General features: G+C 40.1%; 1 protein-coding gene across 1 annotated transcript in view; it reads right to left on the bottom strand.

The window, feature by feature from the left end:
• The window catches only part of ehbp1l1a (EH domain binding protein 1 like 1a), a 46,984-nt gene that overhangs the window by 6,793 nt on the left and 21,973 nt on the right, over positions 1–18,218 (bottom strand). The window contains exons 14-30 of the mRNA XM_089130242.1: positions 16,983–17,387; positions 14,479–16,818; positions 14,335–14,400; positions 11,421–13,921; positions 11,282–11,330; positions 10,230–10,427; positions 9,500–9,976; positions 4,716–8,849; positions 4,044–4,278; positions 3,798–3,952; positions 3,644–3,692; positions 3,028–3,552; positions 1,739–1,790; positions 1,509–1,549; positions 1,237–1,348; positions 494–593; positions 325–398 (exon numbers count right to left, since the gene is read on the bottom strand). Coding sequence (XP_088986368.1) covers positions 325–398; positions 494–593; positions 1,237–1,348; positions 1,509–1,549; positions 1,739–1,790; positions 3,028–3,552; positions 3,644–3,692; positions 3,798–3,952; positions 4,044–4,278; positions 4,716–8,849; positions 9,500–9,976; positions 10,230–10,427; positions 11,282–11,330; positions 11,421–13,921; positions 14,335–14,400; positions 14,479–16,818; positions 16,983–17,387 — 11,513 coding nt within the window. The remainder of the gene's footprint in view (positions 1–324; positions 399–493; positions 594–1,236; positions 1,349–1,508; positions 1,550–1,738; positions 1,791–3,027; positions 3,553–3,643; positions 3,693–3,797; positions 3,953–4,043; positions 4,279–4,715; positions 8,850–9,499; positions 9,977–10,229; positions 10,428–11,281; positions 11,331–11,420; positions 13,922–14,334; positions 14,401–14,478; positions 16,819–16,982; positions 17,388–18,218) is intronic.

Genomic DNA, 18,218 nt, shown 5'->3' with positions numbered 1-18,218 from the left:
CGTATATTTTCAGTTGGTCACAGAGATTTTGCCAAGTAAGACATGTATTTTTAGTGGATCCTGGAACAACATTCCTGCCTGAAAATGTATTCCTAATCCATACTGATAAATTATACCTAAAATCATATGGAAATGATAGGAGAATAACACTGATGTAGAACCACCTAACCCTGGTTGGAAGTCTAAACTGGACAGAAACTGTAAACTTGTCCCTTAAATCTGATTGTTTGTTTGGAATGATGTTCCAGGATAAAAAAAGGCGTTGTACTTGGTGAAATCACATTATTCTTAGAGATAAGCTCTCCATTTTACCAACAGTCGTACCTTCCACGGCCATTAGATCTTGCAGTTCTTTCTTCAGCAGCTCAAACCTCCTCTCCAAATCTTGCTCTTCTTGTCTGTCACACAGAATGAATGATAATGTTCAGATGATGCCTTAGAGGCCATCATCTAAATGAGTAAAGTGACTGAGAATAAGTGTGAAAATACGTACAGTAACTGTAGCTGGTCTTGTCTCCTGATCAAAGCGTTCTTCTTGTTGACCAGGGTAAACCACTCCTGAATGAGTATCTCTTCTTCAACACGATCACTACCTGGAAGTGCACGATAAAAGCATTTAAATTGATTCAATTGGTAGTAAAGCTAAATTTTCATCATCCTAACTAAAAAAAAGGAATTTTCAGGATCCTTTGATGAATATAAAGTTCATTTAAACAGCAATAATTTGAAACAGAAATCATTACTCCCACGTTTGATACATTTTTCATCCTTGCTGAAATAAATATTAATTTCTTAAAAAAATTGAGATCTAAAAATTATTTAGTGTTCATGTAGGCTAAACGCTACGCTCGGATTCATCAATTGGAATCATATATATATATATGAAGAGTTCAGATGCAAAAGCCTCTAAATGCCATTTGAATTTTTCTTTTTTAATGATGATTTTTATCAAACTTGTATATTTAAGTTCAGTGATTTCACTTAAATGGCAATGATAATTACCTATTAATTGTTATTTAAGTGAAATTACTGAACTTAAATATACAAGTTTGATTAAAAATCATCATTAAAGAAGAAAATTTCAAATGGCATTTAGAGGCTTTTGCATCTGAACTCTTCATATATATATATATATATATATATATACACACACACAGTATGATTTGTGTTTTTAAATTATAAAATTTTTGAGCTTTGATTTGTTGCTTGGTAAAAATACTGTACTCATTGACTTACCAGATTCCATAAGTCTTCTGAGTTTCTTCTCTACAATGTCTGCTCTGCGATCGATCTGCCTCTGTTCAGCCTCAAGCGCCTGCATCTCACCAAGTACATATTGACTGATATCCTGCAAATAGAAATAAAACCCATGTATATGCATTTGCAACTTTTTCAAATATTGGTTTGGAGCTAACATGTATAAACCAAACTATGAAAGACTTAATAGTTTAGACAATGTTTCAACTGATGCTAATCATCAAGTCACAAATAGAAAATCAATGAATGACCTGGTTGTCTCCTCTAGTGCCTCTTGCCTCTTCAACAATTTCTACATTTCCAATTACAAGCAAGACAGAAGAACATTGTCAACAACATTTCACGATAGTTTACAATACAAAAACAGAATTTTTTTCTGAAATTCTTACACTCTGCAGAAAACATGTTTAGCCTAGGTTATCAATTTGACAGATTAAAATTTTTTAAGATTTTGAAAGGTGTGTTCTGGGTTAAATCTTACGGGACTCTGAACCTCCTCTGGCTGCCTCGGTTTCTGCTTGGACTGATGGAGTCTGGGTAAAAACATCATAATGTACAGCAGCTCAGAAATATAATACTGTATATACAGATTAACCAGTTATATGATGATTGAAAAATTATTACTCAAAAAGACAAAAAACTATATAGTACGCTATACATAATACAACCCAGCTTCAAAAACAACATATCCCTCATATTATTACAATTTAAAATAAATGTTTTCTATTTCAGTATCTTTTGAAATGTAATCATTCATTACTCCAGTCTTTAGCATCACACATTCCTTCAGAAATCATTCTAATCAACACATTCTCATCCCAAAAAGTCATATAACTGACGTCTTGGGACGTATTTTGACCATACGCCAATATCCGCCTTTTTAGGCCCCCCTTAAACGTCGCTAGATGGCGATCTCGGGCCGTCATACAACTGACGCTTTACCTTTAACGTCAGTTAGGTGACGGGTTAGGTTTAGGGTTAGGTTTAGGTCTGGGGTAGAGTTAGGATCCCATAACCTCATCTACCGACGTTTAAAGGGTTAGTTCACCCAAAAATGAAAATTAAGTCATTAATTACTCACCCCCATGCTGTACCAACCCCGTAAGACCTTCGTTCGTCTTCGGAACACAAATGAAGATATTTTTGATTAAATTTGAGAGCTCTATAACTACCACATTGGCTCCTAAAGGACTGCCTCTTGACGGCCCAGAAAGTCAATGAAGAAAATGTTTAAATATCCCAAGTGACTACCGTGGCTCAACTATATGTTTATCAAGCGACGCGAATACTTTTTGTGCGAAAAAACAAACAAAAATAACGAGTTTATTCGACTATTTCTTTTCTTCCTTGTAGGCCAGAACGAGACTTCCTTAGATTTCCATGACGCATGCGCGAGAATTGCGATCTGAAGTGGTGTAAGCTGGTGTAAGCAGATCGCAATTCTCGCCAATGTGGTAGTTATACAGCTCTCAAATTTAATCAAAAATATCTTCATTTGTGTTCCGAAGACGAACGAAGATCTTACGGGGTTGGTACAGCATGGGGGTGAGTAATTAATGACTTAATTTTCATTTTTGGGTGAACTAACCCTTTAAGGGGGCCCTAAAAAGGCGAATATTGACGTATGGTCAAAAGACGTCCCAAAACGTCAGTTATATGACTTTTTGGGATGACACTGCGTTGTTCTAATATGCTAATTTGATGATTTGTGGAGAAGCATATGATGTTGTAGACTGAAGTAATGGCTGCTTTTGACTAGTAATGTTTTACCTCTGTACTGCTCTGCTGTTCGTGTGGTTCGGGCTCATCCAGTGACTCTCCCCGCAGCTTCGATCTGCGTTTTTTTACAAGATCTGCATCCTTGATGTGAGAAAACGCTTTTGAGGCGTGAGTTCTGGGTGGTGCCACCGGAGGCTGTGAAGACCCTGAACCTCCATCCTGGCTCAGGCCCTGCGTTCGCTTAATTCTTGGAGGTGGAACCAAAGCTCCAGCCTTTCCCTCCCTTTCAGGGAAGCTTCCATTGGTCTCTAGAGTGAGTCCGCTGCTCTGAAGCCTTTCGGCACAGTAGCGAGCAGCGGCTTCAGGATCGGCTTCCTCCCTCTTTTCACCAACAGCATAACTGGACTCGCTGCTGTTTTTCTCGATCTGAATGACACTGAGCTCCTGGCCCATGACACAGGTGCGGATCTGGTTGAGATACGTCATCACGATGAGCCTGTCGGGTACTGCCAGCAGCACCATGTCAGTGGGCTCTATTAGCCTGGAGATGCCCAGTTGAGCAAAGCCATCAAATGCCTATGAATAGAAAAATCTTTATTTTTTACCATTTCCTGAAGACAGGGAGAAAAATAACAGTTATTATCGATTATTAAAAGGGGTGGATCACCTTCTTGTTGTTGCGTTTAATGTCATACGGATCCAGCATTTCATAATTCCTAAAGACAAAATAGCAAACAAACTTGATATTGAATAAGATAGAGTTGATCGAATATACATAACCCATTTAACATTTATGCCTTCTTCCACATTTAAACACTCACACTTTATCTGGATGGAAGTGATGCAGAATGGCACAGAAAGCAAGTCCGTTTCTCCACGAGGTGCTGAAATTTGTTATTCGCACACCTTTGTAACCTTGTGCGACCTTTTGGCACCATTCCAACAGAGACTGGCTTGAATTCACCAAGGTCGTAATCTGGATTTGAACACAGAACATATTAACCACCTGCTCATTAATATCACAATGGTAACAATCAACATATTAAAAAAGCAGTAGATCCATCAACCTCTACGTCACTGGTCGGCGATGAGTGAGCTGTGAAACTTCCCTGAAGGTCCATGGCATCTGCTGCAGCTCTACGTTTATTACGAACAGGCACTGTGGGCTCAGTATTAGCCTTTCCTGAAACCTCAAGCTGATCGGCTGATTGGCTGACGTCTTCTGGGAAAGAGGCACTTAAACGTTTCTTCACGCGAGGCATTGGAACAGGAAAACCTGAGGAGTCTTCAGCTGCTTCTTGTCTAGATAAAAGAAACAAAAGAAATATTAAACAAAACTGCTGGTTTCTACATCTAAATAAACCAATATTGCAAAAGCTATTCCAACTCATGTAAATACATCTCTTTCAAGCATAATAATAAATTCAGAATTAGTTTCAGAAAGCATGATATCAAAATTAAACAAATGAGCACCAATGTCTTCATCTTTATCATACATTCATTTATTTAATTTACATTTTGCAAATTTTTCATAAAGACAAACAGTTCAACTTAAAGGTCAAACCATTAATGACTCAATTACCCATACTTTGGCATTGTTTTTGAAACCCAACATTGAGGAAGCAACATTATTGGTCAAAAGACAGAGCACCTCTATTGACCACTTACAGCACTTATAGAAAATAAAAATGTGCATGTGTAATGTCTACAAATGGGACAGTCGGTCCTACAAAACTTACCCAGACACATCTAAGACAACGCCTGAGTCATCTAAAGTGTCCATGCCCAAATCAACCTCATTATCTCCAGAATGTACAGCATCCTTTTCTTCTTCAACACTTTGATCTTTTTCAATTTGTTGCTCTTTCACAGGAGACTTCTCCCCATTATCCTCACAATGTTCACCAAGTGGAGCACCAGTCTTGTGTATTTCACTGTTAACTGTCACATCAGGAGATATCTTTCCAGTGAGGTCTAAACCGAAATCCTTTTTGTTTAGATCTAGTTCTTTTGCAATTGTGGTGGTTGAGGCTGTAACAGCCTCAAGGCTGTTAATCCCTGATTCTGCCCTCACCTCGGTGGGCACTTCGACAGAACACTGTTTAATGTCTGAGAGAGGAAGTACTTCTATGTTAAGAGAATCTACAGGAGGAGGTGGACAAGTCAAGGGATCAGTGAGATCATCTGGAAATGAGCAACTTAGACGTTTCTTTGAACGTGGTACTGGTACTGGCAGAGTTGAATCCTGTTGGTCTTCTGTTTGGAGAACAATATTGTCTGAATCTGCTTGAGACACAAGGGTGGGTGAAGGGGCTGGGAGATCATCTGGGAAAGAACCACTGAGTCGTTTCTTTGAACGTGGTACTGGGACTGGCAGAGTTGAATCCTGTTCGTCTTCTGTTTGGAGAACAATATTGTCTGGATCTGCTTGAGACACAATAGTGGATGAAGGGGCTGGGAGATCATCTGGGAAAGAACCACTGAGTTGTTTCTTTGAACGTGGCACTGGGACTGGCAGAGTTGAATCCTGTTGGTCTTCTGTTTGAAGAGCAATGTTGTCTGAATCTGCTTGAGACACAAGGGTGGATGAAGGGGCTGGGAGATCATCTGGGAAAGAACCAGTGAGTCGTTTCTTTGAACGTGGTACTGGGACTGGCAGAGTTGAATCCTGTTGGTCTTCTGTTTGAAGAGCAATGTTGTCTGAATCTGCTTGAGACACAAGGGTGGATGAAGGGGCTGGGAGATCATCTGGGAAAGAACCACTGAGTTGTTTCTTTGAACGTGGCACTGGGACTGGCAGAGTTGAATCCTGTTGGTCTTCTGTTTGAAGAGCAATGTTGTCTGAATCTGCTTGAGACACAAGGGTGGATGAAGGGGCTGGGAGATCATCTGGGAAAGAACCAGTGAGTCGTTTCTTTGAACGTGGTACTGGTACTGGCATAGTTGAATCCTGTTGGTCTTCTGTTTGGAGAACAATATTGTCTGGATCTGCTTGAGACACAAGGGTGGATGAAGGGGCTGGGAGATCATCTGGGAAAGAACCAGTGAGATGTATCTTTGAACGTGGTACTGGTACTGGCAGAGTTGAATCCTGTTGGTCTTCTGTTTGAAGAGCAATGTTGTCTGGATCTGCTTGAGACACAAGGGTGGATGAAGGGGCTGGGAGATCATCTGGGAAAGAACCACTGAGTCGTTTCTTTGAACGTGGTACTGGTACTGGCAGACTTGAATCCTGTTGGTCTTCTGTTTGGAGAACAATATTGTCTGAATCTGTTTGAGACACAAGGGTGGGTGAAGGGGCTGGGAGATCATCTGGGAAAGAACCACTGAGTAGTTTCTTTATACGTGGCACTGGGACTGGTGAACTTGAATCCTGTTGGTCTTCTGTTTGGAGAACAATATTGTCTGAATCTGCTTGAGACACAAGGCTGGATGAAGGGGCTGGGAGATCATCTGGGAAAGAACCACTGAGTTGTTTCTTTGAACGTGGCACTGGGACTGGCAGAGTTGAATCCTGTTGGTCTTCTGTTTGAAGAGCAATGTTGTCTGAATCTGCTTGAGACACAAGGGTGGATGAAGGGGCTGGGAGATCATCTGGGAAAGAACCAGTGAGTCGTTTCTTTGAACGTGGTACTGGGACTGGCAGAGTTGAATCCTGTTGGTCTTCTGTTTGAAGAGCAATGTTGTCTGAATCTGCTTGAGACACAAGGGTGGATGAAGGGGCTGGGAGATCATCTGGGAAAGAACCACTGAGTTGTTTCTTTGAACGTGGCACTGGGACTGGCAGAGTTGAATCCTGTTGGTCTTCTGTTTGAAGAGCAATGTTGTCTGAATCTGCTTGAGACACAAGGGTGGATGAAGGGGCTGGAAGATCATCTGGGAAAGAACCAGTGAGTCGTTTCTTTGAACGTGGTACTGGTACTGGCATAGTTGAATCCTGTTGGTCTTCTGTTTGGAGAACAATATTGTCTGGATCTGCTTGAGACACAAGGGTGGATGAAGGGGCTGGGAGATCATCTGGGAAAGAACCAGTGAGATGTATCTTTGAACGTGGTACTGGTACTGGCAGAGTTGAATCCTGTTGGTCTTCTGTTTGAAGAGCAATGTTGTCTGGATCTGCTTGAGACACAAGGGTGGATGAAGGGGCTGGGAGATCATCTGGGAAAGAACCACTGAGTCGTTTCTTTGAACGTGGTACTGGTACTGGCAGACTTGAATCCTGTTGGTCTTCTGTTTGGAGAACAATATTGTCTGAATCTGTTTGAGACACAAGGGTGGGTGAAGGGGCTGGGAGATCATCTGGGAAAGAACCACTGAGTAGTTTCTTTATACGTGGCACTGGGACTGGTGAACTTGAATCCTGTTGGTCTTCTGTTTGGAGAACAATATTGTCTGAATCTGCTTGAGACACAAGGCTGGATGAAGGGGCTGGGAGATCATCTGGGAAAGAACCAGTGAGATGTTTTTTTGAACGTGGTACTGGTACTGGCACACTTGAATCCTGTTGGTCTTCTGTTTGGAGAACAATATTGTCTGGATCTGCTTGAGACACAAGGGTGGATGAAGGGGCTGGAAGATCATCTGGGAAAGAACCACTGAGACGTTTCTTTATACGTGGCATTTTCACTGGCAGACTTGAATCCTGTTGGTCTTCTGTTTGGACAACAATATTGTCTGAATCTGCTTGAGACACAAGGGTGGGTGAAGGGGCTGGGAGATCATCTGGAAAAGAACCACTGAGACGTTTCTTTGAACGTGGTACTGGTACTGGCAGACTTAAATCTTGATGGTCTTCTGTTTGGAGAACAATATTGTCTGGATCTGCTTGAGACACAAGGGTGGATGAAGGGTCTGGGAGATCATCTGGAAAAGAACCACTGAGACGTTTCTTTGAACGTGGTACTGGGACTGGAAGAGTTGAATCTTGATGGTCTTCTGTTTGAGGAGCAATGTTATCTGAATCTTCTTCAGAAGGAGGTGTGGATGAAGGGAAGGAAAGATCATCTGTAAAAGAACCACTGAGACGTTTCTTCACGCGTGGCATTGGAACTGGAAGATCAATGCATTTGTTTCGCATTTTCACTTCAGACATACCAGGAACATTCAAATCCAGCTGTACCTGATCTTTCAAGATCAGTTCATTACCAGCTTGGGCCTTTCTTGACTCTTCAGACTGAGACATATCGCTGATGACAGAAGACAACATGCTCTTTATTTCAAACTCTTCATTGGTATCATTTATACTGGTTTGAGCTTTACTCTTTCGCCTTTGAGGAGCACACACTTGTGTGACTTTGGGAGGCAATAGGGGAACATTTTCTCCATCGTTGCTATGACATGATGCTGTAATTTCTTGAGGTGTGGTCTCCTCTTTGGGTGCTGGTGTACAAATCTCAATTTTGGATACTTTTAACTCATTTTCAGCTGCTTCTTTCACTGAAGTATCATCAGGAAAATAAGCACTTTCGCATTTCTTGGTCCATGACAATGGGACATGCGTTTCTAAAGATGAACCTTCATCTGCCGTAGCTGAAGAACTTCGGATGGTGGTGAGGGCTGTAACTGGCTGTACATTGTGTGAAGTATGTCCAGTTTGTTTTATGACACAGATGTTGTCACTTTGAGCATTTGGTTCAGCTGGACTGGAAACTGGTGTTGATAACTGAACGTTCTCTTGAAGAATATCCTGCCTCTTGCTCCTTCTTGGTGGCAAAAGTTCTTCTGAAGTTGAAACATCAGTCTCTTCTGCAACAGTCTTAAGGTTATTAGGATTTTTTAAAAACAACAAAGACATAGGTGTTTCTTTATCCAGCAATTCGTCCCCAGTCCTTTGGATGAAAAGAGAGACTTCTTGCACAATATGATGTTGTGGCCTTAAGGATAAAAATACAGTATCACTAATTTTTATTTATGTTTTGAGATAAGTAACGAATACTGCTTTCCAATGACACACTTATAAACCACAGCCAACAGATACATACTTTTTAATTAAGCAACATTAACACAGCTTAAAGTACAGCCAACAGAAATGGCATACCTTTGCAACATGCAGAGTAAATTAAAGTCACAACAGGTGCAGATTTTGTAATAACACTACAGATGTCACAATCTTAGCTAAACAAGCAAATGTCTTTAAGGGTGCAGAGTATTTGTTCTTGTTTTAAAATACTTTCTCTTCCCAGTTATATGTGAAGATATAACAGTAAGTAAAAACTGTGGCTCTTTCAAAATAGTTCCTGTCTGCTAATGGTAATTTGAATGCTGATAACTTATTTGGCTGCAATCATTTTTCTCCAATTCCATTCTGTGCCACTAGGGGCATTAAAATGACACTGTGCACCTTTAGGGCAAAAAGCAGATTTAAACACATGGCCAATTTTTCTTTATTTCTTTTTTAAATACAGCAATTTCACTGCAAAATGTGTGCAAATGTGGAAGTGAAAAATTAAATAGAATATAGCCATGCTGCTGTTTGCAGGACTGACGTTGTTGAGTTTGAATGCAACACTCTTGATGAACTCACCCCTCCTCTTGAAATTTCGTTGTTGACACCTCATCCCTCAATGTCTCAAACATTTTACTTTCTGTCACAATCTCATCATTACCGGTTTCCTCTTGAACATAAGTTATACCCTCTTGTATCAAGGAGTCAGCACACGTGTTATCCTCTTCTTCTTTAGTTATCTCATGAAGGTCAGCCTCCGTCAAGGGGGGCCACTTCCTCATTAGGCTAAATTCTTCATCTTCAACAAACCAGCTTTCAGATTCTTTTGACGACAGTGATGTTTCTGAACAACCACTAACCAAACGCCACATGTAGGGTTCAGCAGAATCGAACACCTCAGGCTCTGCTGGCTCCAATGACTGATAAGGTCCACTAGCTATGCGAGTCCCGCTGCCCTCGAGATCCCCAGAGGATGAAAGGCTGTTGAGAGGATCTAAAGCGTCCGTTACCGATCCAGAGCTAGAGGGCTGCAATATTGCTGCAACGGTCTCATAACTAAAAGAAAGCAACACTTAAAATGTGAAAAGTAAAAAAAAAATGTTTTCCAAACAACAAACTGCAAAATATGATATTACTGTAAATGAAAATAAATTGCTCTAACAAAAGAAAACCTTTGTATATGGTTAAGGGTCATTTTATTGATTTCTCATTACATTTATATAAATCTGTTGAAATTGACCTACATAGATTTTAAGTGTTTTTCTCCAACAAATAATCATCCCAACATGCTCATGTTTTTCGATCTTACCCTCTGTGAAAGACATCAACTATACTCTGAACAAGACCAGAAGGTTCTTCTTTTTCTGTGGAAGTATCATCCGCCTCCAAAACCTCCCATCCTAACATTAGAGCAGTCTCTCCTGGCTCGGTGGTATCATGGGTTTTAGTGGACTGCTCCCCGACATGTTGCTCCTCTAAAAGAGACTTCTCCTGATGGTTTTCAACACTGACACAGAATTGTTCACGAGTTAAAAGTGAAGTCTGCAGGGTCTGTGATGCAATTCACATGCACCATGCGGCATATCTCTCATGTACACACACCAAGGGGTTAAAGTGGGCCGGAACTGCATACTGGCACCTCAGATAAATGAATAAATAGATTCATTAATCTCAATGAATCTCGCTGGTCCCCCGAAGCCCCCAACTACCTCACATTTAAATGCACATGCCCGTGGGTGGGGCTGTGGATGATAATGTGGGCTGGGGTGACAGTGCCAGGGCTCAATTTTAGTCCCAGTGTTAAGCAACTTTAACATACAGTAGTATCATCATCATGTCAGTGTGGATAGGCCCAAATAAAACCATTAAAATATAAAGTAAATAAGTGATATTTGGTGCAACAGCAACACTCTTATCCCAAAAAGTACCACAATACTCGATATATTGTCCCATGGTGGGTCATTTATCCCTGTTGCACCTACACAAACTTTTAGTGTTTGCCAAATCCCACTTTAACCACTGCACACACCCAACATTTTTAGGGTACAACATACAGTGAGATGATATAATAGTGTTAGTGAAGAAACTCGTATATTAGCCAGTTAATTCAAATCATGTTGAGGCATGTTTCATTGGACTATTTTGAATGACACAGTGGGTGTTGTCTTTACATGAACAAGCTTGCATTAAGCTCCCATGAAGCCATAACAATGTCAAGATAATATAATATAATATAAAAAAGTAGTAAAATAAATACTAAAAGAAATGTGGTCTGAATTTACATAAGCAAATCAAGCAATGTCAAAATCTAGTGCAAATGCAGCAACAGAACACAAATAAAAAACATGCTATGTAACTCACCCTTCAACCAAGGGCATCTTGTGAAAACTTCCTATTTCTTTAGGATTATCTTAAAAAAATACATTTAAAAAAATCTTAACATTTCTGAGAATACATTTTGTTCGATGTTAAAGCCTCACTCTAATGGTGGGTATCTTACCAGTTCCTGTTATGTCCAGTGATTGATTGCTTTCTGATTCTATGTATTGAGTAAATTTAGCATCAAATTCAATGTGTTCTTGTGGTAGACTTGAGGGTAAAATTGTATATGTAGAAGAATGTGGGAAATCAGGAAGTCTTGCTTCAACTGGAGAACATGACACTTCAGTGGCCAGGTAATTGAAACCTATTTCATCATTTGCAGAGAATGAAGCTTCTGAAGAAGATGGCAAGACAAATGTCATCACATGCTCTTCTTTTTTTAAACTTTCCGAGCATGGAAAACCATAATTGCTGGCCTTATTAGGGCAGGTAGGAGTAAGCAAGAACATAGTTTTTGAATACTCTTCATAATCCTTTGTACAACTTAAAAACAAAACTGGTCTTTCTTTAAGAGGTTTGACCCATATGGGCTTCTGGGCGGACCATATCCTTCCTTGAGACTCTTCTATGGGCATAGGTTTTACTGTAGGAACACCTGCGATGCAAGAAATCATTGGGCAAGAATGTAAAATGCTGACTATGTCTGGTTCTTTACTGAGATAGAAGCCCTCCACTTTAACCTGAGGAAGAGAGGGAAAACCAGGTATGCATGCTTCTTTCGGGCAGGTGGGTACTAATGTAAACATCCTCTGCAAAATGTCTGTTTCTTCATATGGAGTTGCTAAATTAAACTGGAAAAGCAGTTCGGATCTGGTTCTCAATGGCCTCTTTAATAGGGGTGTTTCATCTGCAAACCATGCTCCTGCGTTTATCCTCTCATATGATGAGAATCCCATGATTCTTGAAGCCTTCGGAACAGACTGATGAAGATCAACCATATTGGGAGGAAGTGTAGCTTTGCGCTTAGGTGCATATGGAAATCCTGGTATTCTTGCCTTTAATGGACAGGTTGGAGCCAATGCAAACATTATTTTAGTTAATTCACTGAGCCAATCTACTCTGTCAACAAGAACAATAGGTTGTTTTTTAAAAGATGCATTGCACAATGTTTTCTTGTCAATAGACCAATCTAAATGCTCTCTTTTAGAAGAAAATCCAATAACAATTGACTTCTCCGGGCAAGCTGGAAGCATGCAAAGCATTATTGGTTCGGGCACAGATGGAAAACCTGGAATACAGACCACTGATGGACATGTAGGTGCCAGAGCATACATTCTATGACCATTTTCTTTGCATTTCTTGTCCATGTCCAAAACAACAGGGAGTTTCTTTAATTGACTTGACCACAAAATGACTGTACTCATAGGCCAATCGGACGTCTTTGGGATATGGATGCTCGGACAACCAGCTACATTTGAAACCTTTGGGCAAGAGGGACAAATGTTTTGCATTTTCGGCTCCATCTGTGACTTAGGATGTGGTCTAGATGGAAAGCCAGGAATACATGATGCTTGTGGGCATGTTGGTGCCAGAGCTAGAATCTGTGAGTCTTTTTCATCTGTACTGGGATCAAAAATACCAGTCTGTCTGTCTTTGAGTAAATTGCAAAAGATTATTGATTGATCACTAATGCACTCCTTGCCTTCAAGGACCCTTAGAGATGGACATCCAGGAATTGTAGAAAGCACCGGACAGGATGGGAGAAGCTCCAACATATTTGGCTCAATTTGGGTTTCAGGGGTAGAATCTGGAATTTGTGCAGCGTTTTCAGAAATTATGTTTAATATCTCATTTGCAGGCTTGGAATCATCCCTTTGTTTAGAATCAGCAACTGTAGACTCTTGAATGTCTAATTCATCACACGATTGAGTAATTATTTCTTCACTGTTTGGTGCAGATGGGAAATCAAGTGTTGAAGATGGAACAGTGGCCACCATCATTACAGGGATCTCCAAATACTCAAATGGGCTATCAATGTCTAAAACTTGCTTTGGCTCAGGAAGTTCTTCCAATAATGATGTTTCAATGCTCAGCCACTCCTCGTGACACTTTTCTTCTGGAACTGGGGTCTGTAAAGATGTGTCAACAACAATGGATGTTTCTGGGCGAGATGGACATGGGGCCTCTGTGAGTCTTTTAGCAGATGCAAAGCCAGGAATTCTTGCTTCATTTGGACATGTGCATGTCAGGGACACCATTTTTGCCTCAAAGGGGGATTTGTCCAAATCTGGCATAAACAAAAATTTTTTTGTTGACCTACGTGGCTCATCCCAAATTATACTTAAATCAGTTGGCCAGTTGAGTAGGTCTGTTTTGCATATGCTTGACAGCGCTGTAGATGGACATCCCAAAACTCTTGAGAACAGTGGACATGATGGAAGAAGATATACCATGTTTGGTACACACTCTTGTTGCAGTCCTGTGGGTCGATCTTTTGCTGTAGAAGGGACCAGACAATTGTGATCTTCTGTAGTCTCCTCTTCTTTCTGTAAAGTGTCAACAAACTGTTCTGTTCTGTCTTGTTCAGCCCATAATTTATCTTCAACCACGTCAACATTTTCAGTCAGAGTGTCTCCGTAGTTTTCAGAAGGTGGAGTCTGTGCACTTATGCTTTGACAGCTGAGAAAAATAAGCATATAATCAGATGTCATGACAACACAAGACAACTTGACTGCATGCGTCAATTCCATTTGCTGGCAGCCAATTAACTGTTTCAATGAACGTGTCCTACTGAACACTTCATGAACTGATGGGCTTGGTAACTACAGCAGGCCTAAATTGTCTTCACTACACATTAGGCATATCAATTTAAAGGCATGGTTGACCCAAAAATGAAAGGGTCAACCTTGTAGGGTCTACTGACTAATTAAGAAATTCATACAGGTTTGGAACAGCATTTTTCCTTTTGGGGTGAACTATGCCTTTAGGAGCACAGTCGATTAATGTTATGCAGACGGAAACATTTGGATGCAATTAGGGCAAGGCAAAGCAATAAATTAATACTCTATCTTGTGTTTCCTTGCCAAACTCACCTCTCCTCAACAGTCAGTAATAGTGGCATGTCCGGTATGGAGTGCCACATTCTGAAATGCATTTTCCTAGAAAGAAGTGTCAAAGTATTTCATGCACTATCCACTGATAAGCAATTCAAAATGAACTTCAACTTCTGAACTTACCCCCTCTCCAGAATTCCCTTTTGTCCTTCCTCACACCTTGCCCACAAGTTCACATTCTCCTTGGTCTTCTCTAATGCAAAACTACTGCCAGACTCTTTTGCACTGGACAGGTCCATTTCAATTTCTGCTGGACCAAGTACAGTCGAAGTTTCTTGTTTATGGCAAACATCTTCAATTGACGCTTGGCTATTATTTGTCTGATAAAGAATATGTGGGGATTCAAAACATGTGGATGGAAAGCCAGGGACACTGGACTGCTTTGCACAGGATGTCAGCATCATACCCATGTCTTCTACGTCTGAATTCAGGTGATTGTCTTTTGTTTGATTCAAGGAAGAACATACCATATCAGACTCATTCTTTGAGGTCCTCCTGTACAGTTGCTTTGCATCCACAGGCCATGCACTTGAATCCATTGCTTCATTTCCTAAATCAACAGATGGCATACCTGATACTTTTGTAAAATGTGAACAAGATGGCATGAGGGAAACCATATCTGATGCCGCCTTAGTTTTTAGTCTTGGGGCAGATGGGAAGCCGGGTAATTTAGCACTGGTTGCACAAGTTGGGCGCAAAGCTACCATATCCCTATTGATAGCTTTATCATTCATTTCTCTGTACTGAGGTGGAATGGCTAGCATGGACTGACATTTCCTATTTAATTGTTTAACCCATAATGGCCTTTCATTTTCAGGCCACTGAAATTCCACTTTAGATATTACATTTGATAGCATCCCAGGCACATTTGAAAATGTTGGGCATGAAGGGACAATATAAAGCATTGATTTGGGCTTTGGTGCAGATGGAAAGCCAGGAACACTTGCTTTCACTGGACAACTTGGCAAAATAGCATGCATTTCTTTAAAACTCTCTTTGTTCTGATAATAAATGTTCAACCTGTCAGATGTGAACACTGGTGAACAACTTCTCACAAAGAAGGCTTTCTCCTCAAAAGGCCAATTATTTACCATAGCCTTATCAATTTGGCTTGGGTCTAAAGAGGGGAAGCCTGGAGTTTTAGCTGTCTGAGGGCATGTTGACAGAGTACCAGACGTTATTTGTGTTTTAAGCACGAGCCACGGTGCAGAAGGAAATCCAGGTGTTCTTGCTTTTCTAGGGCAAGATGGTATCAATGACAGCATATTGTTAAAAATAGATTTGTTTTCAGTTGGATATGGACAGATTAAATGACATGGCTGAGATGTTAGTGTCTTCATCCAAAATGGTTTAATGTCCTTTGGCCACTGCTTAAGTGAATCTGTTGTGCTTGGAGGAATTTGTATAGTTGATATTCCAAAGACACAAGAGGCGATTGGACATGAAGGTAGGAGTTTTGTCATACAGAATGTAGTGTCTTGTTTTCGTTTTGGTGCTGATGGAAAACCAGGAGTCCTCGCTTTTCTTGGGCAAGATGGTACTAAGCTCACTATCCCGGTTAACTGATCCTCGTTCAAAATGTTTTCAACTTGAGGCAAACTGGACTGGTTCTTTTGTGCTATTATCAGAGATGTTTCATTGTTGGACGGCCATTGTTGACTGCCAAGTTCATTTGCAGATGGAAATCCAGCAATGCAGGAAACTTTAGGACAACATGGTGAAATCCTGACCATACTTGGTGGAACTAGTATTGGAGCAGATGGAAATCCTGAAATCCTTGGTGCTTCCGCACAAGATGACCTCAATGCAACCATTTTTCTTGCCGTTTCAGAATCCACCTTCATTGAAGATGCTGGCAAAATCTGTTCCTTACTTTTCTTAAAACAAAATACTAAATTCTCTTTAGGCCAGACTTCATCTGTGCAAGTGATTGGATATCTTGAAGGAAAACCTGGAACAACTGAGACATCTGGACATAATGGTAGAAGACTGATCATATTGTAAGGCAAAGATGGGAATCCAGGGATCCTGGCAGTTCTTGGGCAAGTTAAATGTAGTGATATCATATTTTCCACATGGATTCCATCATACAATGAGCAATCCATATCTTGAATACATTTGGCTGGTTTCTCTTTTTGAATGTACTCGTTCAGTATCCTCACAGACCCTTCCCAAGGCCACTTAGTGTCTTGAATGATAATAGATGGCATCCCAGGTACAAAAGCAGTCTTCGGACAGGCTGGAAGAAGATACACCATGCTGGGAACAGATGGAGAACTGTCAACTTCATGTGCTTTCTTGCAGACGGGGAGAACACTTAATTCCTGGTTCATTCTAGGTAGTCCATCAACAAACAAGTCTCCTTTTTGATTTTCAACTGTTTTATCAACCAATATGGATGGTGACCAAGGAGAATGTGATACTTTTGGGCAAGAGGGCAGCAAAGCGGCCAAGCTTTTGGCGCTGAGGGACAGGGACATTAGAACAGAGATCAGAGGGAGGATGTAAAATGGATTTATGAATAATAAGCGAATGGACCGCAACACATACAGTATATGCATTTTATATTAATATAGCATAATAAGCATAAAATGTAACACAGTATGCTCAGTGCAGAACATACTTACCCTTCATCAATTTGATCTGACTGGGACAGTTCTGGATTTGAGAGCAGCTGTGGCACAGATTCTTCTTGCTCTTGTATTTCCGCTGATTGAAAGCTACTTTGAGACGGCTCTGTTTTGTCTTTACAAGGAATCATCTTGTCTTCTCTCTGCTCATGTGCAGCTGGGAGTAAAACGGCCAGCTCAGCAGAGCTCTGTGAAATCTCTGACTGATTGATCTGGACCTTAGTTAATGGGGCGGCAAATGTAGGGGCCGGAGCAGGTTCTGGGACGGTTTCGAGGGCTGCAGTAGTGGATACTCTATCGGTATCAGACGGCTCTGGTTTTGGCAGCTCAAAATGTTGGACATTAGTGACATTGGGTGATATATGTTCATATGTGGGCAGTAGAGAGGTCATACTCTCTGGTCTAAGAAGAAAAAACATCAGAACTGATGAGCAGTGCTGAGATGATACCAAGGAAAACTTTAAATTATACTGCATGGCATCACCTTAAACCAATGTCAATTACCTTTCTCTGAATAAATAGTGTTAATGAAACACCATGCTGAAATGCAAAGTCATTTTAAACCAATTTTAAACAACAATTGTTTCATGCCCCACTTGGTATGAAGATACAAATGCGCATTCGTTATTTTTTCCCCATTCATCACGGTGGAACTTATGTTTAAACATGCAAACTAATAAAAAAAGCAAATTAATGGACTTCATTTAGACCAAAGTAACCCAATAGCCTCAACATATCAATAACCATTTCTATGAAATTCAAAACTGGCTTGTTGCTTTAGTCACCTTGTGGGAAGTGTGATTTTTCACTAAATTTATCTCATTTTGGTTTTAATGCAGGGTTAAAATCCTCACAAATGTAAGTGTTCATAAAAATGCATGCAACACAGGAAAACTCAAAAATATATATAAAATAACTAAATAAAATAAAATAAAAAATTAAAGTAAATAAATAAAATAAAATAAAGAATCAAATGAAATGAAATGAAAAAAAAATAATAAAAAAATAATAAAGAATGAAATAAATACAATAAAATACAAAATTAATAAGAAAATAATAATACAAATGAAATAAAAATATAAAGTAAAATAAAGAATGAAGTAAGAAAGTAAGAAAATATAAAATACATTAGGTTGTTATTTTTGCATCCAAAAAAAAGTGTTTGTGTTCACAATAAAGTCATCCATAGTAGTAAATGCAACACTACAGTATTCCAGCAATTAATACCAAATT

This window comes from Pimephales promelas, chromosome 1 (assembly GCF_988280905.1).
Source record: "Pimephales promelas chromosome 1, fPimPro1.hap1.1, whole genome shotgun sequence".
Classification (NCBI taxonomy): domain Eukaryota; kingdom Metazoa; phylum Chordata; class Actinopteri; order Cypriniformes; family Leuciscidae; genus Pimephales; species Pimephales promelas.
The sequence above is the reverse complement of the archived record's forward strand: the minus strand, read 5'-3'. Positions and strand labels throughout refer to the sequence as shown.